The sequence below is a fragment of the Desmodus rotundus genome, chromosome 10 (assembly GCF_022682495.2).
Source record: "Desmodus rotundus isolate HL8 chromosome 10, HLdesRot8A.1, whole genome shotgun sequence".
Taxonomy (NCBI): domain Eukaryota; kingdom Metazoa; phylum Chordata; class Mammalia; order Chiroptera; family Phyllostomidae; genus Desmodus; species Desmodus rotundus.
In genome coordinates, this window is record NC_071396.1 from 84173888 (window position 1) to 84200454 (window position 26567).

At 34.3% G+C, this 26567-nt stretch overlaps 1 protein-coding gene across 1 annotated transcript in view; it reads right to left on the reverse strand.

Annotated features, from left to right (window-relative positions):
- The window catches only part of CCDC178 (coiled-coil domain containing 178), a 280932-nt gene extending 254675 nt beyond the window's left edge, over positions 1-26257 (reverse strand). Inside the window, exons 1-5 of the mRNA XM_053912249.1 lie at positions 26233-26257; positions 25226-25315; positions 18733-18872; positions 8830-8852; positions 2364-2443 (exon numbers count right to left, since the gene is read on the reverse strand). Of these exons, the coding sequence (XP_053768224.1) occupies positions 2364-2443; positions 8830-8852; positions 18733-18872; positions 25226-25315; positions 26233-26257 (358 nt within the window). The remainder of the gene's footprint in view (positions 1-2363; positions 2444-8829; positions 8853-18732; positions 18873-25225; positions 25316-26232) is intronic.
- Between the last annotated feature and the right edge of the window lie 310 nt (positions 26258-26567).

The following is a 26567-nucleotide window of genomic DNA, read 5'->3' on the forward strand; positions in this document are numbered from 1 at the left end:
GGGTGGTGGGATCATGGGCACTAGTAGTATCACTATATTTAATATTAATATATATAATAAGAGGATTTTAGAAAAATGAATTAGGCTTTTAAAGACTGCTTTTCATAATGCAATCATGACATTGATTATAAACTTTGAAAGACAGCTTTTTAAATGAATATTTTATAAAATAGTTAGAATAGCTAAATCTCAACCAATATCTTTCATGCTTAATATTTTATCTGAAGAAAAAAAATACATGTTCTATTTACAAGCTGCATTTTTAAATTATGCTGTGTTTCCTCTCATTCTATGAGAAAAGTAAATCATAATTATTATACCAGATAAATATCAGAAAACCTTAGATGGTTTCTAGAAACAAGATACTTAATATTTTTTACCTTATCAGATAATAACGTCCCTAGTTAGCCTTGCCAAAATTTCATTGCTGTTTATAAATTCTATTTATTCAGTTATAACACAAGTTTACTCCCTTAATGAGAGATATTTGTGATTCCTGGTTCACAGCTCTAAAATGATAAGGTTTAATAGTAAAATGATTTATATGACTATTCATTCACCTATTTATACAAGAAATGGATAGAGAACCTGTGCTGTTCTAGGCAATCTGCTCTCTCCCTGGGAAGATCAGTAAGGAATATGGATATGGGCCCCACTCTGATGGCATTTCTGCTTATAAACAGTGACTTCTGCCAAAATGTGATATAACAAGAAGACATAAACAAATACAGTCTCAAGAAAGGCAAAGCCCCCCAAAGAACTGAAGCTGAGCAAAACAGTAAAACTGGATCAAGAAGAAGGCAACTAATAGATCTTCGTTTTCTTTTGTTTTGGACAATTAAGACAATAATTCTACCAGAAAGTAGTATTACATAACAGTTATAAGCAGAAGCTGAGTAGTCACACAGTTTCTGCTTTGGACCTATGTCTTATCAAAGAAATTCAGCATTCTACCTGAAAAAAAAAACCTCTTGAAAAACAGGTTTCCCTATTGCGCTGCATAAACTTGTCTTTTTCTAGACTGGTCTTTTATTTGGTCCCTATTTATTCAGGCTATTACCTTCTTTTTTTCCCCTCAAATTCTACTACATCCTGAAAACTTCATATTCTTAATTTTCTGTTTTTTATGACAATATACATATTAAAAACTGGGTTCTCCAGCCAACATATGATCCATTAAATTTCTATAACAAGACTTCAGTCTGAAACACATGATGAAGTTAATGCCACTGAAATTAAAGCACTTCTGATGGGACATATTTGTGTCCACAGGCATCTACTATATTTGCACGAGATGTCCTTTTATGCTGCTTCTATCACAGCATCTAAAATAAATGCTGTGTGTTTAACTTGGGGGTCCTCCAATTATTGTAGTTGACATCTCTCTCTTTTTTTTCTAGAATACCATCTCAGTTAGTTTTTACTACTTCGTATTGAATAAGTAAGTAACCACCTGATATTTTTTATTGTAAACATTTACAATAAATTTTTCTTATCTCAATACCATCTTCTGTTTTAGAGTCAAATGTGCATATTTATAATAAATATAATTATAGTTCATTTAACAGTTATTGTAATTATTAACATTTTTTTCTTAGCATTTATCACATAAAAATTTTAAAAGTAATGAATGAAGTTTTCAACTTCATTGTAGACATAAAAAGTGGAAACAGAGCTGAACTATGAATGACAGCTATGAATAAAATATTCTTGCTTTTAAAAAGTCCTGAGTTTATAGTTACCTTTCATTAAAAGAAGACTTTTAACAATTTTTTTGTGGTAAGGAATGGGGAGGAGATAATATAATATCAAGAATATATTCAGATACATTGAAGAATTTTAACGCATACTTTATTCCAATATATAAATTATTTTACATTTTGTAAGTTGTGACAAGAATATTAATCTTAATCTCTGTGTGCAGTAGAGCTGTCATGTCCAATGTGGTAGCCGTGAACCACATGTGACTATTTCCATTTCAATCTAAGTTAAAAATTAAACTCCTCAGTCTCACTAGCCCCATTTCAAGTGTTAGAAAACTGTATGTGGCTGATATTTTATTGGACAGCGTACACGTAGAACACTTTGATTGTCACAGAAAGTCCTTCTGCACAGTACTGGGATTATACATTAGCTCCTCGAGAGGTGGGCAGGGCTTGTTGTACACTCAGGGCCTAGACAAGTACATGGTACATAGTAGTCATTGATGAATGTCTGATCAAAGGACATGGGAGGCTCTTTATTGGACACTCGTAAGAGTTATAAAACTGTTAAACATTGTGCAAATGACAAATATATCAAATGAAAATTCAGTGATCTTTCAAATGCGATCACACTTATCTAAGCATGGGGTCCAACTTCACCTCTCTCTTTCCTGGGTTTGACCCCTCCCATGGGCGCTGCAACACTCCAATCTTCTCTCAGGTCTTTTGAAGACCTGCTCCTGTGTAACGGGGAAAAAAGAACCAATTACTACAGGAGGGCTGCACTTAAAGATATAAAACAAAGTCTAAGTGATGCTCTTGCATTGAATTTTAAATGTTGGGGGTGAAATTTACTATATACATGTTAATTCCACTGCGTTGGCAATCAATACAGCAAAACTCTAATAGATGGGCTCTATGCTTCATGATAAATGAATTGATATTTAAAATTTGTTACAAATGATATGAAAATTTTAATATGATATTTAAGGAGTATTTTTTTTTAAAGAAAGTAGTCTTTCCTAGAAACTGTTGCTATTAGAAAAAGGGATTTAAAAAAATTAAATGTACTACTTTTCTAATTTCAGTTTAGTAATTTCTGTAGAATCAATATAAATTACAAGGAGCAAGAATACTATTTCAAATTTGAAGTTTATAAGGTTTAGAAAAATGTCCAAACTAAAATGCTATTTTCTTTTCTAAAGAATCTTTTAGCTAAGTTCTATATGTTATATAACAATATATTTCTCATTATCAGTATTATTCCAGTCCAATTCTTGGATCGTAGACTCAATTATATTGTTTTCTTTATTATTTTTTATTTTTATTAAATTTTTGATGTGACACAGGTTCATTGTATTTAAACAGAAGTATTTTTTCTCTGACAAAAGTTATAAGAAAATCAGTATAAACAACAAAACAAGAAGTTTCATTTTTTTAAATTATTACTTTCTTCTTATTAAAGTAGTAATACAAATTAAAGAAGGCTGGATATCTGACTACCATTTGCTATTTCTGATGGCTGCATATTATTTGTCTCATTGTTATTCTGCAATTTACTTAGAAAGTCTGTCTACTCTGAGGTACGAAATATATTCAGTATATTTTCTCCCATTTTTATTTCATTTAAATATTTTTTTGAATAAGGTAATGTACTTTTTACTGTTTGTTTGCTTTTATTTATTTATTTATTTATTTATTTATTTATTTATTTATCTATTTTAGAGTGGGGAAGGGAGGTAGAAAGAGAGGGAGAGAAACATCAATGTGTGGTTGCCTCTTGAGCGCCCCCCACTGGGGACCTTGCCCACAACCCAGGCATGTGCCCTGACTGGGAATGGAACCAGCGACCCTTTGGTTCACAGGCCAGTACGCAATCCACTGAGTCATACCAGCCAGAGCTGTTTACTTTTAAAAATAGAAAAATAAAATCCCAGCATCTATTATTAAATAATGCTCTCCTCACTGCCTTGTAATAACAATTACATGATGTAGTATGTTATTACACATAATTGGATTTGTTTTCATGTATGGTATTCCAAAATTCAGTTAATTTTTAGACCAGCACAATTTTGTCTTAACTCATATATACAAAAGTCTCAAAGCAGAACATTAACAATTTGGAAGTGTAAACTTTTAAAAAAATTGTTAACAGTATTACAGATGTCCCCAATGTCCCTCAGTTGCCCCCTTCCACACAGCACCCCACCCCGGCCTTCTCCACATTGCTGGAAGTGTAAACTTCAGTGGCATTTAGTACATTCAATGTTGTGCCATCATCATCCCCATCTAGTTCCAAAACTTTCTCACCACCTCAAAAGAACACCCTCTATTTATTGAGCAACTTCTCCCCTTCCCCCCTCCCATTAGCTCCCGGCAACAACCGATTTGCTTCCCCTCTCTATAGATTTATCTAGTATAGATATTTCATATAAAGGGAATCATACAATGATTGTGTCAATATTTTAACTCAGCTTAATAGTTTAGAAGTTTATCCACAGTAAAATATGCATTAGAACTGCATTCCTTTTTACGGTTGAATACTATTCCACCACAGAGCTACACAACCCTTCATTTATCTATAAATCCATGGAAGGATCTGAGGCTGTTTCCACCATTTGGCTACGTGAATACTCATGACATAAACATCTGTAAAGTTTTTGTTTGAACAACTGTTTTGAAATCTTTTGTGTATGTACCTCAGAGTGGAATGTTGGGTCATATGGTTACTCTAGGTTTAACCACCTGAGGAATAACAAACTGTTTTTCACAGTGGCTGAACCACCATCCATGTGCAAGGGTTCCGATGTTTAAGAAAAGTGGCAAATATGATGCTAAACATAATAAGCCAGTCAGGGAAAGACAAATACCATATGATCTCACTCATATGTGGAATCTAATGAACAAAATAAATGATGAACAAAATAGAACCAGAGGCACGGCTACATGGAACAGACTGCCAGCTCTCAGAGGGAAGACCAGTAGGGGGACTGCAAGAGAACATCTCTGTGTGTATACAAAGCCCATAAACACAGACCATATGGTGAAGACCAGGGTGGGAGGAGGGCTTGGTGGAGAAGGAAAAGTCGGGGGCTGGGGGAATGGAGGACATCTGTAATAGTGTAAACAAGAAAATTTTTTTTCGAAAAGTGTCAACAGTGGGCCATCCTTGTCTTGTGAGTACGTGAAAGAATTTATTCTTGTACATATTTATGCATTTTTGAGTTTGCTTTGGTTGTTGATTTCTAGTTTAATGCTATTGGGGCACAGATGATACTTGGTATGATTTCAATATTTGTAACTTTATTGAGATTTGTTTTGTGGCTTAATATATAACCTATCATGAATAATGTTCAATATGAACATGAAAAGAATGTTTTTCTACTGTTGTTGGGTGAAGTGTATTATATAAGACAGGTATATATATTTCTAGTGTTGGTCAAGTCTATTTCCTTATTGATCTTTTTTTTTTAGTTCTTTTATCCATTATTGAAAGTGAGGATATTGAATTTTCACACTCTTATAGAACTGTTTATTTCTCCCTTCATTACTGTCAGCTTGTATTTCATATATTTTGAGGTTTTGTGTTTAGGTTTGCATATGTTTAGAAGATATGTATATATATCTTCTTGATAGAGTGATCTTTAAACAAGATACCAAGTATAATCTGTTTCTTGTAATATGGTTTAACTTAAAGTCTATTTTGTGTAACATTAGTATAGCCACTGCAGCTCTATTTTGGTTACTATTTTCATGAAATATATATTTTTTCCTTTCCTTTTCAACCTACTTGTGTCTTTGGATCTCAAGTGACTCTCTTATACACACAATATCATTGTACCATTTATTTTTATCCATTCCACTACTTTATATCTTTTAATAAAATAGTTCAATACATTTCCATGAAAAGTGATTAATGATATGAAGGGAGTAACTTCTGCAATTTTGTTGTTTTGTATATTATATCTTTTTCATTCTCTATCTTCTTCAAAACTGCCTTCTTTTGCAGTTAATTGTGGGGGGGTTTTGTTTGTTTGTTTTCATATTGTATTGTTTTAGTTTCCTTCTTATTGGCATTTCTGGAGTTGTTCATTTATTTTGTTTTTAGAATTTTTCTTAACGGTCCCCTGGTGGTTACAATGAACACATTAACTTTATGAAAATTAAGTTTGAATTAAAATCAGTGTAGTTTCAGTAACATTAAAGAATTCTGTTCCTTTACAGCTCTGCTCCCTCCCTTCCTGCCATTTTCACACACTGCATATTTACACATTGTGTCACTGCCATTAATTTGGATTTGTACTTATGGTTTTACTCATTTATATTTTAATTATATAGGAAAATGAAGGAGATAAAAAAAATAATGCTATTACACTGACTTTTGCATTTATCTTTGTAGCTACTTTTACTGTTGTTTGTTGTGGTTTTTTGGCTTCAAGTTACTGTCTAGTGTCTTTCAATTTTGCTTGAAGAACTCCTTTTAGGGTTTCTGATATGTGTACTAGTGATGAAGCTCCTCTGTTTGTGTTTATCTAGGAAAATCTTAATATCTCCTTTATTTTTGAGAAACACTTTTCCAGGATTCAGAATTCTTGTTTGACGATTTTTTAAAGCAACTTAAATATGTCATTTCACTGCCTTCTGGCCTCCATAATTTCTGATGGAAAGGTGGCTGTTAATTTTATTGAGGATCCCTTGTACATGATGAGTCACCTCTCTCTTGCTTTCAGTATATAGGTGTACCCTGATTTTCAAAAGTTCACATTATGCAACTTTGCTTTTACAGAAGACCTACATTAGTACCTGGTTTCACTAAGTGAAAGGAAACCAAACAGGATTTTTGCTTTTAAAAAAAGGGCAAAAAGCACAAGTAGTGTTCAGCATTCGTTTTGCAGCAAGTCATTTTAAAGGCAGCGAATACCCTGAGCAGTGAGGGTGACACCTCCAAGCTCCTTCTTTGGGAACTGCACTCAGCATCTCAGCATCAAGCCATGATAGCTGTGAACTATGTGAGCAACTCTGCTTCATCTCAATTTATTGTGTGCACCCATTAGCCAGATGTGTCCTAAGGTATCAGAAAAGCCTAAGAGAGCTTGTAAGAGAGTCACACTTAGGGTAAAACTAGATGTAATTCAGCATATTCAGTATGATTCTGGGGGTCTGAGAATGCCCAGAAAATTTTCCATATAAATTCATGGTAATTGCCTCCTTGCTTTGAATCACTTCAGTTTACAAAAAGTTTCACTGGAATACTCTACTTTTGGGTATGGGGGAAAACTGTATTATCTTTGTCCCAGGCTTTCAAAAATTACGTTGAAAAGTGTCTTAGTATTGATCTCTGTATCATGCTTGGAGTGCTCTGATTTATTGGAAGTACAGATTCATGTTTTAATCAGATTTGAGCAGTTTTCAGCCAGTGTTTCTTCAGATATTCTTTCTCCCTCTCCTTCCCTCCCCAGTCACGTTTGGACTCCTAATGTGGGTATATTTCTTTTTTTGGTGATGCCCCTGGAGTCTCTTTGGCTCTGCTCATTTTTCTTCATTCCTTTGACTTTCTGCTCTTCAGCCTGATTGACCTGCCTTCAAATTCCTGACGCTTTCCTCTGTCTGCTCAAATGTATTGATGAACACCTCTAATTAATTTTTCATTTCAAATATTGTATTTTCATCTCTGCAATGTCTATTTGGCTCTTTTTTATATTTTCAATCATTTTATTAATATTCTATATTTGTTGAGATGTTAGATTCCTGATTTTGTTTAGTCCTTAGTCCATAGTTTCCTTATCTCTTTGAGAATATTTAAGACTGTTGATTTCAAGCCTTTATATATTAAGTCCAATATCTCGGCTTCCTCAGGGCCAGTTTCTTATGTTCTTTTTCATTGTTAATGCAACAAACTTTCTTTGCTTCTTTGCATGCCTCATAATTTTTGTATAAAACTGAACATTCTGGATATTTTAATGTGAAATTTAAATAAATTTACCCTCCCTCTGTTGGGGTTATTGTTGCTGTTTGTTGTGTATCATTGTTATTTATTTGTTTAATGATTTTTTAAACATGTTTTTAACATCTGTGTTCCTTGTCATGTGTGGCCACTAAAGTAAGTGTTTCATTAACTAATTGGTGAGCTTGTGTTTTGCCTGTTAGCTTAAATACCTGGGGCCAAAACAGAGAGAAAGGGGATACAAAATACCCTTCCAGTCTTAACAGATTGGCTCTGTACTGGAGTACTTCTTCAGTGCCTATCCAGTCTGTTTATAGCTCTGCTCTTATCATCAGTTGTTGCCGGTGCAGATCCTAAATATCAGCCACTGGTAAATGATTAGGGTCTTCTTGGTTCTTTCCTGAGCATGCGTCTGGCATTGAAGATCTGTATATACTTCTTGATTCTCCAGTAGACGTCAAAGCTTTGAAAAGCCTATTCTCTCATGTAACTCCTTTCCCAACCTCTTCTTTCCCAGGCATGTCGGTCTGTCAAATGTTTGTTCCAACTGCGATCAATAGTCTCATACAATGGTGGCAAGTATGTGCTTTTAAATGCTTTCAACAAACACTCCCTGGAAGTGGTTCAAGCTCTGGGGTTACTCCAAGTCAGGCACAGTGTAGAAAAGCCTTTGTGTCAATCTTTCAGGGAGTTGGCAGACAGGTCAAAATACTGAACCACAACTACTCAAGAATAAGGTCCATATTGTTCCCTCTGGCACTAGCCAATGGGCACCATAAGTGCAGGCTGCCCTCTTTATGGCCTCCCCTGATCTGGGGGCTGGAGGATGGCCAGGAAGCAGTTTAAAATGCCACAATGTTCTCTTAATATAATTCAGCAGACTTTTTCTTCATTAACTTTTCCCATGGTGGTTGTAATTTTTTGACTAATTACAGACTTTGGAAAATGTTGATTCTGACCAATTTTTGCCAAATTTAGAGTTGTTTTGGGGTGGAACAGAGTCCTGGAGATTCCTATTCTGTCATTTTTGGTAATATACTAATTATTATATTTTCAAATTATATTTTAATATGTAATATGAAAAATTATGCTTTTAATTTTGTCTTGAAATAAAACTCACTCTATAGCAGGTTAATAAAAATGTAAACATTAAAAATTAAAAGAAGCACAATAGGATCTTACCATTCTTCAAAAGCAGCTTCAAACTGTCAAAATAAAAGATCTCAATAAAAATCAAATTTTAAACATCTCAGAAAACAATAGCAAACTTAACCTTTACTTGAATTCACTAGTAAAGTTACAAATACACAAAGGGTATATAGTCAGAATGTTATAGGTTTCTTAGATAATCTCCAATTCAAGATGTTAGATGGGGCATACATCAATACTTCTCTTCAATTCCCATACCACACCAAAATTCCTAGAGAAAAACATATATGTATGTCAATAAAATCATTGGAACATTTTGAAGGATACCCAGGAATAGGAAGTAATCTGATGGGGCTGATAGGAAAAATAGAGCAAAGAAAAGTATAACTCGGAAGAGACAAATGGAGATCATCATCAAGGTGTAAGAATAAACAGGTGATAATCAAAGTAAGTAGTAGAAGGTCTGCCTGTGGTGACATTAGCTAGTATTATTGCTTTCCCCCTCCAAGAATCGAGAATACGTGGCCGAGAAGTTGCTTTCTAGTCATTGTTGTGAGAACTCTACCCACACTGGAGATCTGCCGAAGATGGAAAGCTTGTCTAGAAGTTATGGTTTCTAGAGAGAAACAAAACAGAGCCTATATAACTAAAACCTCACATAAACACAATCAGGTGGAAGGAAAAACAAAGACAGCTTCACCAATGAGTGAAAATATTCTAAGGTACTAGAAATTCAAATGTAATCTTATTTAGGCAAAAATAGAGGCCCTCGACTCCATTAAAATCTTATGGGAGTACCATCCTATCCCAGGTAACCTAAGCAAGAAAGTTGATTAATTATATTGATTACTCATTTTCCTCACCTTTTATGTATAATTACTGATTTGTTTTGATTCCATCTCTGGCATGTGTCTCAACTGAAACAAGTCTTTCCATTCGCATTGCAGTGCCTTCCTTCAGGCCACTCCCATTTCTGCCTGGATCATGGTCAGAGCCTTTCACTGGCTTTTCTTCACTAGTCATTTCCTCCTCCCATCCACCCACCATAAAACAGGCCATACACCTTCTATTTCTAAATATGTTTTTGGATAAAAAAGGTGTGGTACATATATTTAATGGAATACTACTCAATCACAAAAAAAGATGAAATACTGCCACTTGCAACAACATGGATGGACCTTGAGAATATTACATGAAGAGAAATAAGTCAGATAGAAAATGTCAAGAACCATGTGATTGCACTCATGTGGGATATAAAACTGAAGGCAGCAAATGAAGAAACAAGACAGACAAACAAAAACTCATAGACACAGAAAACAGTACGGTGGTTACCAGAGGGAAAGGGGGGTTAGCGGGAGTTAGTAAAAGAGTAAAGAAGGTCAAATACATGGTGGTGGAAGGAGATTTGACTTTGGGTAGCAAACACCCAAATATACAGATGGTGTATATAGAATTGTACATTTGAAACATATAACTTTATTAACCCCAATAAATTTAATAAAAAGATATACCTTTGTCAATAATCTGTTTAAAATCCTCCTCTGAATCTCTCTCACCACATGATTAATTCACTCTCCTTGGCATGACATAAAACCCCCTTTACAAAGTACTATATACTCTGAAGCTTTGTGTCCCTTCACATAGTCTGCTCTAGCTTTGATTAACTCTTACTTCTCTGCTTTAACCCATGTAATTTGTTATCTCTGTTTAACTCTCACTTCTTCCCGCAAAACTATCTTTGTCCTCCAAAGCTTAAGATAGCTGTCTTTCCTTGAAATCTCATATCACATTTTACTGACCACACTGTATTTTAGTTGTTTCTTTATGTCTCTCCTTCTTCTGTCAGATTATTAAGGTTTTGGAAGTTAGAATTTATATATATTTCCACTAACCATAATACTTACCAGAATGTGGCATGTTATAAGCATTAAATAAATACTTTTGAATGAATGGACTTAGGGATAATTTTCTAAATTATGTCAGGTTTTACATGAGGCTGCTTTTTAAAACATAGGAAGGATATACTTGTTCTTAAAATTTTTTCAAATTTGGCATATTGTTTGACAAATACTGCCTATGTTTTCAAGATGATTTGTACTATTGAAAAGGATATGTATAGAAAACCCCAAACTGATGAAAATTCACATGTATGAGTATTCTTTTCAGAAGAAAGTAGGTCAGAGTGGGGAAATAATATTCAGAATTAGTACTCAACATCCACATATATTTCACAATAAAAAGGACATTCCCAACATGAAGTTAATTTTTCCTTTTTTTTAAGAGTAGAAAATAGAATGTTTTGTAAATAATTTTTTTTGTTTCAAAAATTTAAATAGTATTTAAACAGCTAATGTGTGGCAATAGTCTCCAATACAAACATAGAGTTAAAAAAACAGGGTCAGTTAGAATGTTATATGTATCAAGAAGGAATTTCTAAGCGATATTATTTAGAGTAAGTAAAGTGTTTGATTTCCACTACAATGTAATTTTTAAAGTATGTATTATTTGACATTTTTAGTCCCCTTCCCCACTTTTGTTTCTCTTTGCTCTTTGAAAGAGACAGAAATCAGAAATGCATAGACTTATTTGTGGTTAGTTGGATAAAATTGATAATATCATAATCAATAGTTACAATGTATATGGCAACGAGTGAAATTCTTAGTTTAACTGTAACAGGAATTTTATTAAAATCATTTCAAGTGACTTTGGGATATTTTAAAAACTTGTCTAAATATTTCAGATGAGCATTTATGAATGTAAAGCTCAAATTGTTCTCTGGTATAGTGGGCCTTTCCTATGATAATCATTTAATCATTTAAATATTCTGGTTATTTGAATGCCAGGAACCTGAAATTTTGCCTTCTCTGAAATTTTGCCTGTTTCTGGCTCCTGCATTTCATTGGTTAAATTTACCTGTGGATTACAATAAATCATTTCACTTATTTGCCTGTTTCATACTATATTTTAATAACTGATATGATAGTTCCCTCCTTCTTTTCCTTTATAGACATCTTTGGCTATTCTCAGGATGTATAAATTTTAGAATAAGGTTGTCATATTCTATGCAAAAACCTATTGGGATTTCAAGTAATTGCATTCATCATTTTTGATTATGTAGATGAATTTAATCTCTTCAGAAGTGTGTTTTGGATTCTATTGTATCTACTATACTAACAGCATAAGAAAATTCCAGCAGTAGAGCAAATACCAAGACCTCTTTAGAGAAGAGAACTAAGTAGGAGGTAGACGGGGAAGATGGGCAAACTGTTGAAAACTTACTGTTAAATTATTGATTCTGTAACATACAGTCAGGAGCTGCATAATGTTTCCTCTACCCTACATGCTGCTCTGCTGCATTAACAGGGGATGATTATGTGCTTTGCTTTGCACAGTGGGACTGGCAAACATAACACAAGCAAAGCTTTGTTAAGCATCTGCCCATTGAGATTTGTCCTTTTAGAACACTCTCCCAGCCACTAGACATGTGAATTAGGCCATCTTTACCACTATTCCCAGTTGAGTGAGCAGATGTGTGCATCCACATTTTTGGCCCCAGGCAAGAACCAACAAAATTTCCCAGCTGAGCCCAGAAAAAATTGCTCAACGGTAACCAAATACATGTTTGCTTTAGCCACAAAGTTTTAATGTGTGTGTTTGTATATATGAGTATAGCAACAGATAACAGAAAAAAACAAGTTACTTTTATGAAGGTATTTTCATTAGAATAATGGAGACCAAATGCAGATTTCAATGAATAAGTGAGGAAGCAGAGATACTGAATTTAGACAACTCTTCAGAGGTTAAGTGGAACAGTAAGAAAAAGTGAAAAAAGGATATGTTTAAAGGTATGTATAGGGTAAAAATTTTTTCTGGAGAACAGGAGAAACATCAATATTTTAAATGGGACAGGAGCGAGTTAAGAAAAAAGGATCTTGTTATCCTTTTTTTCAGATGCAGAATGCAGATGAAGGCATTAGCCATTGGTGGGGAAAGAAAATCTTCTATGAAAAGGACAAAAGAAACAATGTCTGCAGAATTCAAGGATGTTCATACTTGGGTAAGAGGAGTTTGAGCTATTTCTGTTATTATGTCTCCCATTTGTGGGGGAAGTAAGAGATTAATGAGTAGAGAGGTGGAGGACTTAGAGACCTGAACAAAGGAAAGGATTGGAGTAGATACCAGAGAATAATATTAGAGAAAGTTCTGGTTGACAAACAGCATAATTTCAGAACACTATTAAAGGTCCCATTAAGGTTAGAGACCACAAATGTATAATATCTTAAATTTGAATTATTGTGTAACGTTCTTTATCACTATTCAGCAGGCTGTGTGTAGGGAGAGGAGATGGCACAATATCAGAGAGATCTCTTCAGGGCTGGAATTTTTCCAGACTATAGGATAAGGATGTGAAGGACCAAATATACTAATATAAGAGGTGAATTGATTAGGCAAGGAAATAAAGAAAATGGGAATGATAGAATGGGAAACAGTGGCTATGTGAGGATTCTAAGTGCCCTTAAGTTTCAAATGAAATATCATGGATAACTCAAAGTATCAGCAATTTGGTCAAGAGGGTCAGTTGATTAAATATTAGTTTTCAAACTTAAAAACAAATATAAAATGGTATAATCAAAGCAAAGTTTTCCAACTAGAATTATAAATATTTTAACAATCAAGTGTTTTGGTCATCCCAGCTGACACGCTCTCAGGATAGATGACACAGCACAATGATAAACAGGATGCTCTTGGAGCTCACACACACCTGGTCTGAATGCTGGCTTTGCCACTGACTGTGTGATCCGGGGAGAAACCAACCTGTGGAATCATTTTCCTCATCTGCAACTGGGGATAATGGCAGTTTCTACCTCGCAAGGTTGCAAAAGGAGTCAATGAAATCATGCATATTAGGACTACCATATATAGTAAGCACTTAATAAAGTTGAGCTTCATTATCATTGTTATTGATGGTAATGTTACTTCTGTACAATATAATCTTTGTATTTTAAAGAATGATTTCTAAATATGGACAGTCCCCAACTTAGGATGGTTTGACTTGCTATATTTTGACATTATGACAGTGCAAAAGTGATACCCATTCAGTAGAACCTGTACTTTGAATCTGTAATTTAAATCTCTTCCTGCACTAGCAATATATGGCAAGATACTCTCTAGTGACACAGCTCCTCATCAGCTACACAACCATGAGGGTAAACAACCAGTCCCACACAGCAGCAATTTTCCACCTTTTTCATCTCATGGCACACACATACTTATTCCTAAAGTTCTGTGGCACACCAAAAAATACACTATATTTTTTGCTGATCTGAAAAAATATTGGTGTAATTTTGATTCATTCACACAGGACAGCTATTGCTGCATCGGCTGTTGTCATTTTTTTATTTGGCAATCTAAGGGAAAAGAGGTCAGTGCCTCTAACTAAATAGTCAGGTGTTGCATGGTTTAAAAATTCTTGCAATAATTTTGCCCAGCTGTAGTCTAGTGTAAGTGTTCTGAGCATGGTTAAGGCAGGTGAGGCTTAGCTATGATGTGCAGTAGGTTAAGTGTGTTAAATGCACTTATCAGGATGCAACCCCATCGTAAGTCAAGGAGCATCTGTACTTTGTCTCTATGCCATTCCTCATGGTTGCATCTTAATGACTTGAATTGACTAAATAAAGAGAAAATTTTCAATTCAGTAGAGATCATTCCAAATTAAATAAAACTATCTCTAATCTAGCAGAATAAGGTGGCAGAAAACTAAAGCAAAACCTTAATTTCTATGGGAAGTTATCCAGGCAATTATTTCCATCATTTTGCAGTATTTTCTCATTCTTTGCAAAAATAAAGGTAGAGAAAATGTTCATAGTAACTCTACTCTGAAGAAGCTACTTTTCAAGATTCAGAATTGCAATTAAACGGTTATGAGTGATGGACAAGCTTACGGCAGATGCGTTTCTGCCCATCAGAGGATCTACAGTATTTATTCAGACTCAAAGGAAACCACTGTGATGCAATGAGTGAACAAACTAATGGTGGACCCCCAAAAGATGGATCTCTCATTCATCTAATATGTATTCCATACCCGAAGTACACGGCAGCTTTTCAACTACTTACAGAGACTAATCTAATAAAAGATTAAAACTATCCTCATGAAAACCAAACAAGCTTTATCCCATAAAGGAACTCCACGCCCATCGGCAGTCTCCACAGCCCTAGGAAACCATCACCTGTTTTGCGTCTTTATAGCCTGGACCATTGCGGACATTTCACACTAATGGGATCATACAATTTGCGGTCTTTTGTGATTATGACAATGGTTATATAACTCTGAAAATACACTAAAAGCCATTGGATTGTACACTTTAAATGGCAAACTTTATGGTATGTAAATTTTCTCAATAAGTAGTGTTTAAATATCAAGCAGTTTGAAATCACTGGGTCAAAAGGCACTTCCATTTTCAGTTTTTTGAGGAAATTCCATACTGTTTTCCACAGTGGCTATACCAGTCTACATTCCCACCAACAGTCCATCAGTAAATGAGTGGATCAAAAAACTGGTACATTTACACAATGGAATACTACACAGCACAAAGACAGAAAGAATTCCTCCCTTGCACGACAGCATGGATGGAAGTGGAGAATATTATGCTAAGTGAAATAAGCCAATCAGTGAAAAACAAATACCATATGATCTCACCTATAAGAGGAACCTAATGAATACAAATAAAGTAATGAGCAAAATAGAGCCAGAGACATGGAAACATGGAACAGAATGACAGCCACCAGAGGAGAGCGAGGGGGACGGGGATAATGGTGGAAATGAGGGGAAGGTACTAGTCAAAGAACGTGTATGAATGACCCACGCACTTGGAGAACAGTGTGGGGATTGACTGTGGGAGTGGGGGGTGGGCTGGGCAGAAGTGGGCAAGGGGGAAAAATGGGACAACTGTAGTAGAATAACAATAAAAATGTTTTAAAAATCAAGCAGTTTGTAGAGAAACATAATGAACACTTTAGACAAAAGTAAAAATGTTACAAGTTAAAAGAAGAGGAAAAACATCTTGGCCTAGACAGGGCATCACTTTCTTCCTGTGCTTGACTCCACTCTACCCCATCAAAATTATAATCATCGAGTCCCCAGGAAAAATCGAACTTCATCAGAAGGAAACATCACTGTGGATTGAACAAAGTAAAAGTCAAGAGCATTGAACTCCCAGATCTGTGGGCCTTGGCAGGAGCTACGTAAATAAATCTGTATTTGGGCAAACACCCCCTTCTCTTGTGCTGACTGCTGAACACTTCATGGGCCAATCTGTCTTCATCACTGCACCAAATTTTTCCAACAGTTGGAAAATGAAAACACGAAATTAAAGAATTTAGCAAAATCATTAAGCCAATTGTCTGCTTTGACTCTCAACCCTAAAATTCAGAGGAATCAGAAAATCTGCAACTCAGAATAAGAATTATTTTGTGCAGCTCTTGATGGGGCTACAGTGGAATTTGGGGCCAAGGCTCCAGCTGGTTATCATAAAGTTGTTTTCTGCTGCTTCCTTTTGCTCACTGTACACATAATCCTCCTGGAAACCAGAAAAGGAGGAGGCTCCATTGCTCCCCCAGCACTAAACAGGTACAAGACAGTGCCTGGGATTGTAGGCGATGAACAAGTAACGTGAAAAATGTTAATCTCCTCTCAAAGGTACAGTCTGTTGACAACTTTTATTGGGTCGAATATTTTTAAGTGATAAAAATGTTGAGGAGAAATGCTTTTATCTCCATTTCATTCAGGCATTCTGGAATCATTAAAATGTACCCAGATACACACTTCAAAAATTCGGTATTTTCTGCAAGATAAGTATTCATTTCAAATATTTCTTAAATAAGTAATCCACTTTATTTGAACTTAGGTTAAGGCTTAGGTTAACTAATTCTGAATTATTTTCTGTAGAAAAAATATCATACATAATATTTCCATAGAAAATCCATGTGTGTTTGCCTTTTTGGAAATAAAGCTTTTGTTTATCAGAAAGTCACAAGCTAGTCTTTACATATTTCTTTCAATTCCTGTTTGCTTCATTTTCTTCAATTGAAATTTTGCAAGAAGTATGAATGTAAAGTTGTCTAACTAATCTTACCAAAAGTTCACTTTTTCCAAATAATAATGGGAAGTTCTTTTCTCATTTTAGTAGTTTAATCAGAAAGAAAATATCTTTAAAGAAGAGAAGTAGCTACCAGTTCTCAATATATTAATTCAAATCTAGATAAGTAAATGTCTGATCAATAGTTGTGGTGACCTCAACAAAAAATACAGCATAAGAAACTCAGGTAAATAGACTATATTCACCAGTTCAACACCAGCAAATTTAACTAGTAAATATACAGTCAAAAATAGAATATTTTTAAAATTTAGAACATAGAAAGTCTATAATAGGTCTTGAAATTAAAAAAGGATTATAAGCATTTATTTCACAATAAGTTAGATTAAACGTATGTGGATATGTAGTTACCTATATACACATTATGTTATCATTATTAGAGGTTTTTTTCTAGAACTGTGTTTATCTAACATTCTTATTTTGTGTGTTTCATGTTGTCAAATATGCCAACTAACACTCTATATTAATGAGGATTAAGCCCTTCTGTTGCCCTTTAGAGTCATAAAACACAGGCTAAAATGGGCTTTGGAGGCAGATGGAACTCAGTTCAAATTTCAACTTTAATGCTTGCTACCTGTGCAATGACATACAAATTACTTGAGTTGTCTAAGTCTTAGAATCTTCACCAGTAAAGTAGGATTCCTGTAAAGGACAAATATAAAAATACATATGTATTATGTGCCTAGAAAATAGCAGATGTTTGGTAAAGGGTAGCTCTTGCTATATAAGGTGGATAGATGCTTCAGATGAATCCGGAAAAACAAAAAGGCTCTGTTTCAGGACCTCATTTATTTTTTCATTTAACTGACATTTATTTAGTGCCTACTACCTATTAGGCTCTCAGGTAGGCACCAGAAGACAGCATTAACAAAGAAACAACAGAAATAATATGACACTAAATAGGGTGATACAGATAGTATTACAGAAATACCAATCGCTAATATATACAGAATTCATATCATATGCTGGCACTCTAACACAGTATCTTCATTCTCATTTAAGGTAACAGAATGTGTAGCTATAAAGCCTGTGATTTTATTAAACACTTTTCTCAAAGGAAACAAAACCCTAGACCAAGCATCACAGATGACCCCCACCAGAAAACCTTTTCAGAGCTACCCAGTAACAGTGATGAAGGAAGAGAAGTAACACAGGTCTCTAGCAAACTTACCCCCCGATTTGGACACTCAAATTGTGTATTAATTGCTCAGAAATACAATCTTTTAAAAAATCTGAAAAGGTTATTATTTTTAAATCATCCTTTGAAAATAATTGAAAGTTACGATGATTTCAAGATTGAACTCCCTTCAGAATAATAAAGGCAAAGTAAAAGTTTAAAAAGACAAAAAAAAGAATAATTACATATTCTCTTTCAACCTATCAAGTATTTCTTTAGAACAAAATAACTCATTTAAAAATAACACATTGTCCTTTTATATAATAAGTTACTCATCTAATCATCTAATCAGTTTAGTGTCCAAAAACAGTGTGCAAATACTATTTAATTTATTAATCAAGTTGGTTATGGAATTATTACATAGCATGATTGCTTTTGGATAAAGAAGAAATAGGTAGTGGGAAAATTTAGTTAATGAGGTTGTTTTATCCTTCTGGAGTGAGAGTATCAAAATCATGTCTAAATTAGAAAATTATAAAACTAAGCCAAGATTCTATAAACTATTTGAACTATCATAAAAAAAGAACTTTTTGAGTTCTTGAAATAACAGATGCCTATAGGCTCTGTAGGGCTTATAAAAATGTTAGCATTTTAAATGTCACTTACCTGTTTCAAATGCTCCTGTATCTTAGACTCCACTCCTTCAATGTGTGAAATGATTTTGTTGACACATGGTGCTGGAATGTTTACTAAAGAACAGCTGTGGCGCCGACATGGGTAGCTAAAGTAAATGCCTTTGTGCACCTCTAAAAATAAAGCAGACAGAGGAAGCTAACTATCAGTTATATACACTGTAGTAACCTTGATGTTCAGAATGTGCAAAAATACTCAGCTTTATTAAAACTAATACTCTCAAAGTGTTTTAACAAACACGTTGATAAATATTTCACAATTGTGGAATGAACCCTCTAAAATTTTAAAAGCTAAAATAATTATTTATGACTTAAAATGTAACAAATAAAAATGAACCTAAGAAGCAAAAATAAAACTTTGAAGTTAAAAAGTTTGTATTCCACAGCATTATGAACTAACCATTGGGAAGTAAAAAAAAAAAAAAAAAAGGCAGAAAACATATTAATCCATTTGTTTCTAAATAAATCCTGAATCACTAAAAAATGACTTTGAAATATATTTTAAACTCTCCTTTCAAAGAGATTCCACATCTTCCATTGTAAATAATATCCAACCACTCGTGCATTGAAGGAGTTCTTCCTTAAACTCAGCGTGAGTTTCTCTTGCTGAAGAAAATAAAAGCAGGTCCCCTTCACCCTCATAATAACCTCATTTTCTACCTTCCATTTCTGAAAATTGGAGTCTCTTACAAAGAGTGATTGATGTTCTCACTATAGCATTCAGGTTGTATTCATCATAAAATCCACTCAGTCTGCTGTGCCTCAGTGATTCTAACCCTGGCATGTCCCAAATCAACTGAAGGTTGCAGAAGCACAGCAAAGTTGTCCATGAAACTCCACCGAAGTGCTTACTTGCAGTCCTTTGGCCTCTAAGGACTCCATTGGGCTGGAGTATAGCTACAGTCACTGATCTTAAATGCAAAACACAAAACAGGCTTGGTGCCTCAATGAGAACAGCTGAAGGCATCGTTTCAGTTGACCTTGAGAAACACAGAGGTAATGCTATTGCCTACTGACTGTGCCTTTTGTTTCAATGCCAACCCACAGGGATGGCAAGTAGTTTAGATATCTTCATTGAAACTGCAGTCTTTTAACTGAAGTCTCACCATCTCCTCCTCTAAAAAACAACCACTGTGAAAAGAGCGTATGTTTCATTTATAAATGAAAGTTTTTACTCTATCCTATAGGAAGATATACATGTGTATATATATGCATATATAATATATATTAATATCTGCCAAACATGGGGCTATGCTTACTTTTTCATCCTCACCTGAAGACATTTTTTATTGTTTTTTTTAGAGACAGAGTAAGGGGGTTGGAGGGAGGAAGGGAGAGAGAGAGAGAGAGAGAGAGAGAGAGAGAGACATCAATATGAGAAAGGAACATCAGTCACTTGCCTCCCATATGCTCTGACCAGGAATTGAACCCATAACCCAAGTATGTGCCCTGACAAAGGATCGAACTCACAACCTTTCCATTTACAGGATGACGCTCCAACCAACTGAGGCACAGCAGCCAGGGCTATGCTAAGTACTTCACATACAATGTTTTTTTAACCCTCACAACAATCTTATGAAATTGGATCATTATCTTGACTTCATAAGTGAGGAAACCAAGGCTTAGAAAAATTTTATAACATGTCCAATTTCAAAGAACTGATAGGTGGGAGAGCAGGCACTTGAACTATACTTCCCTGGCCATGGAGCATAAGCTATACTATAGAGTTTGTTTTTATATTTTAAGAAATGTGGTAAAGAGAAGCAGTCCTAAAAATATATTTCACAGCATCTCAAATGTTTCACATACCACTTGATTTGGAATTTGGATGTTCCTTCAAGAACATTCTTGAAGTGCTGGTACTCTGAAGTATTTTAGTTTGTTTTGACCATACTTAACACATGTACTTGCTATGACTATTTTGTGTGTTACATTCCATATTTCCTCTTTCACTGATACACAGATATATATTTTCGTGTCTGTAATAGTCAAAGGACCAAAGCACATGCTGGTGAAAATTACATATTGATCTTCTATACAAGTATCTTGATAAGGGCATGTTGTCCTTCCCTTTAGAAATAAGATTTTAATATACATTTAACAACTAGACAGTTTTCCTTATACTCAAAACATTTGTTTTGCTTTGTCAAATGTGGGGAAAACAAGGATAGTAATGACTCATTTAACATTTCTCTGCATGTGCTACTCTCAATCTATTATGTGAATACTAACTCGTTTCTGTAGCGCCCCTATGGCTTGGGATTAACACTGTACAAATGGTAAGGTGGGGAAAATGAAATACTGTGAAGTTAAATTTTGTACATCATAAGCAGTAGAAGATAGAACCAAAATTCTGGAGTTCTTATAATTGTTTTTATTCTGATATGTACATGGTGTCAGTTAAAATTTTGCATTTCATTTTAATTTTACCCACTTTAAAGAGACACAGAACAGTGAACTGGGTGTCATGGTCGTTCACTCTTTGACTTGACTATAAGCTGTGATTCCTAAGCTGAAACTATTCAATCTCTAACTCCAGATTGCTCATTCAATAAATGAGTGGGTTGATAGGGCATTATCTAAAGTATTTTGCACCTAAAATTCCATGATACAGTGAGAATTACTGGTTTTAGTCCAACATTCATTCATAGAGCTGCTCCTGGTGAAGTGTTCAGGGTGTTTAAAGAATTCAGCTCAAACAGGACTCTCATCCTTTCTAAACATCCGCCCAACTCTAACATCCTTGCTCAGAATCAATGTGTAAGAGGGAAGATCCTCCTGGATCCAGCTAGTCCACAGTTGAGGTTTGTTGAGACTTTGCAACATGAAACTTCCATCTGAGAGAAAATATGGACTGGTTGATTGCATTGGCAAATGAAATGAAAATACCATGTTCATAAAGTGTCAATTCTCCTTGTCCTTGAATTTGATCTTTACACAATTTGTTCACCCAGGCATAATAATTTAACACGTATTTAAAATTTTAGAATGGTAAAACTAAAATCATATCAGTGGATATAGGAAGGGATGACTGATATTGACTACAAATGTCATGAATGAACTTTCTGGAAAGATGGGAGATTCCATATCCTGTTTAGATAGGGTTAAATAAATATTTGTATTTGTTAAAAGTCATTCCTGTTTATACTTGAAATGAGTGAACTGTATTGTACTTAAATTATACCTCAACAACTTTGTTTTATAAAAAGACCACTAACCATACTCTAGTAGCAGAATTCAATAACCTATCATCACCATCTCTTTTAACTCTTAACACTACAGAACAGAGTAGACAACACTTCCATGAAATGCTCTTCTTCAACAGCTTTCTCACACTTCTTCACTGCCTATTTCTCCGCATAGGCATGACTCTTGGTAAGAATTAATTTTCTCTTAGTCATCTCCTCTAAGTGATTAACTCCCACCTAAACATCTTTAGATTTAACTTTACCCTGAATTCGTTGTCAAAATGTACAAATCTTCCAAAACACATCCTTCCTAGAGCCTGATGCTAGCATTGAATGTAGAAAAAAGAAGGTGAGACCTGAGGGATCCTTTGAGGGATGAGAGGATGAAAGTTAAAATTAGAATGTACACATTGAGAAGCCGATATACAACAAACAAAGAAATAAAGAAGTCCACGTAGACACCAGTAGACTAAGATGTCAAAGCCAAAAAGGCTACAGAGGAAAAGAAACACATTCCTACCATCAGAAATAGAGCTGGGAACGATATGGGAGGCACACAGAGAGAGCTCCAGGATGGGAGGGATCTGACACATTCCGAGCAGCGAGAAGGGTGTCTGACACAGAGTGGATAGCAGAAACTATCTGGCAAATAACAAAATGATGAGAGACTAAAGATACACCAAGATAAAACTTTTGATTGCAGGCCTGCTTCAAATCTATTTGGTATTCAACATTTGGACTTTTTCAAGGCCAACGAGCCAAAGGCAGTCTTCAAGAGACACACCAATTTGCAAAGCCAATATTTCTAAAACTAAACTCATCTTCATTCCACTCAAAACTCTCTTTCTTACTTCCCTGTTCTCATTATCAAAGTGTGCAACAGTTAAATCACTATTGAATCCTCTTTTCATTCAAGTTCCTATATTACTATGTTACCAAATATTATTCCTTTGTAATGTCTCTTTAATTCCTATCTTTCATAACCATTGATCCTTTATAAATCAAGCCCTTATTACCTTAAGCCTGGACTATAATGATAAGGTAACCAGTCTCCATATTTCCTCCTGTAGCCAAATAATTCTGCAGAGCAGACTCATTGTCAAGCAAAGGATTTGGTTATGTAATATCTCTGCTTATATATAGAATCACTCCTGAGCCTGAAACTCAAAATGCTTTATTTTAACTAATCATCTTTACATTTCTGAATCTTCCTTATGGTATAGTCAAAATCTATGTTTCCCTATTTTGTACTATTTCATCACTGTTATTTGACATCCAGTACTTCTTGCTTAAACACTGCCCTCACTTTTCACAAACAAATGCACCCTTTGAGATCAGTTCAAACCTGTCCCTATCCACTGACAGTTCTCCTCATCCTTAAAGAGCATAAATATTGGTGTTACTCACAACACTGAGGGTATTTCTTATCCGTACTATTCATTTGTCATGTACTACTGTGACACTCTGATTTACGATAAATAATTTGTATTTGGTCTTTGTCCTGTTTTTGACATAGAGCTCCCAAAACCCATGGAATTTCCTGAGTGAGAGCCATAAAGGTGTCCTTCACTGTGTTAATGAGGTGACTTTGGGATCAACCACCAATGGTCAATGATTTAATACAGCATGACTATGTAGTGAGGCCTCCATAAAAACTCAAAAGGACAGGGTTCAGAAAGCTCCAGGTTGTTGAACATATGGAGATTTGGGGGAAGTGGTCCACCCAGAGAGGACCTAGAAGCTTTGTGCCCTTTCCCCATACCCTGCCCTATGCATCTATTCCATCTGGCTATTCCTGAGTTATATCTTTTTTATAATAAACTGGTAATCTAGTAAGTAAAATGTAGTGGTTATTTGAGTTCTGTGAGTCACTATAGCAAATTAATGAAACCCAGGAGGGGTGTTCATTAAAACCTCCAATCTATAGCAGTTGGTCAGGAGCTGGTGAAACCTATGATTTCCCCTGGTATCTGCAGTAAACAGAGAGGCAGTCCTGTAGGACTAAGCTCTTACTGGGATCTGATGCTATTTCCAGGTAGATGGTGCCAGAATTGAGTTGAATGCAGGACACCTAACTGGTTTCAAAGAATTACTTGGAAACCTCATGCCCACAACTCAGAATCGAGTACAGAAACTTTTTATCCTCATTCAAAGACATCATTTCATTGCTTTCAGGGAGAGAGATGTCAGAGAGAAACATTGTTTGGATTGGTTCCCTCTCATCTGCACCCCAAAGACAGATCAAACCCACAACCTGGGTATGTGTCCTGACCAGGAATGGAATCTCCAACCTTTCCATCTATGGGATAATGCTCCAACCAACTGAGCCACGACAGCCAGGGCAAGTACAGAAACTTTTAACAACTTTATTTCATCTCTGTTACTCCACCTAACCATTCTTTTCTATTGTTTTGTAGTAGTTAGTGCATAGTTACATATTATCTGGCCTGAAGATTATATACTCCATTTCTAAAATATATATAAATCCTAGCACACATATATTCCAGTGTTTTTAATTTATTTGTTCATAAATCAATCCTTTGACAATTTAAAATTTGTCCAAACCTACCTATGCCTCATAGCCATATTGCCCATAACTATGGGCAATAAACTCTAAGTCAAGACATTCAAATTCTATTCAGGATTTCTACTGGACAGAAATAGATACAGGATCAAAATGGCAACTTATCCCAATTTTACCCTATCAAACTGAAAATCTCCAGAGCAGAAATTTACCAATCAAGATTAAATCAATGTTAACGCTTTTGATATAAAGTTTGCCACCAGAATGATCTAGGAAACAAGTATGAACCCCTGTATATCAAATGTACACATTTCATAATCTCTTTCTACATATAATATCAAAAACACTTTCAAAGATGTTTAATGGATTTTCAATGAACAACTTTTAATTCTGGATTTCATACCCTCAAAACATAAATCCTTCTTCTCTTCCTTTAAAAAGACACATCCTTGTTAAACTGGAAAGTTTCTAGCACCTGCCAATCATGGCATGAACAATTAAAAAAAATGTTCATTTTTAAAATTCATACATTTGTGAAATTGTAAATAATTCTTATGAACCAAATTGTAATTAAAGATTTATTAGTAATAAAATACATTATAATATTATATTCTCTATACTATATCATCACTTTGTTAACAATTGATATTTAGGGGTTGTTTCTCAATAAAAATATAATACTGACATCACAAACTAATGAGTGAATATAAATATAGTTTACATAGGTTACTGTACAATTTACATTCAGTCCTCACCTTCAGTATTTGTCATTTTATTTTCAGGAAAAATCTCACCAGCTTCATTAGGGGCACCAAATAAAACCAATGCTTGCGATGTGGCATTATCTTTACAAAAGAAAAGAAAAATTTTGGAAAGCAGTTAACATACATGCTTAAATAATTAAACTAATGCACAAAGCTATGTTGTGAAAGTATTGTCCTTGAAAAGGCAACGATAATGCAAATATTAACTGAAACCTTCAGAAAAATACTTTTAGATGTTTTCTGGGTTATTCAATTTGCTTAACTCTCACAAAATAGCATGCAGCTATTAGCAGCAAACAGAGACCAATCAGTAGATATTATGAGGTGATAAAAATATTTTGTCTGGAATGAAGTGGTAGCTCTACATTTATCATGTATACATTTAACAAAATGCGTTAAATTATTATTTTAAAATGAGCCTTTCATAATATGTAAATTATAAAATAATAAAGAATTATACATATTGCTCTAATGGCATTCAAATATTTTGATAGATTATACAGGCAAACATAAATATAGGATTTAAATGCTTGCAGAAGAACCGATACTAATATTTAGTAGCCATTACAAGCAAGATATTTATCTTCTAAAACTGCACTAAAAATAAAATGAGGCAAAAATAAATTCATACAAAAAACTAACAAACATAAAAAAATAATGTATTGAAAAAGTATAAAATGATAAAAATAGTGCTAGCAGCTATTATATGTGAGTGATTTAAATTTATCTAAAAAGAATACCAAATAAAAGTGATACAGAAAAAACTGTAAATAAAATATATACATTTCTTTCCTGAGAAAGAAAATGTGATATAAGCAAATTATGAAGGAATATAGAACTTAAACTAAACAATTATTAACTATTAAACCTAAAAAGTAACTATTTTATAATTAAATCTGTAGTTAATATTTATATGTGTGTCGTAATACAGCAACATCATATTTAAAAAGCAATGCATTTTAACACAAAACAACTTTTTAATTTAAATTTTAACTCACCATCATTTATGTATAACATATGCATCTCAGAATAACCAAATTATAGAGAGAGAGCTGATAAAAAATGACAGATTTGATAAACATATTATGAATCCCACAATGAAACAGAATACATGATTTTAACAGTAATGAAACTTTATAAAAAGTAAAGGTATCTCAGGCAGCAATATAATAACTCAAAAAATTTAACAAGTAGAAACAATTTACAATTCAAAATTAGTCACATAAAATTAATTCAATAGTACTTGGAAATTTTAATGTTCATTTCCAAATAACATGTGAGTCAAGAAATAATTCCATGTCATGAGGTTTTCATTAAAAAAATGAAAACACTT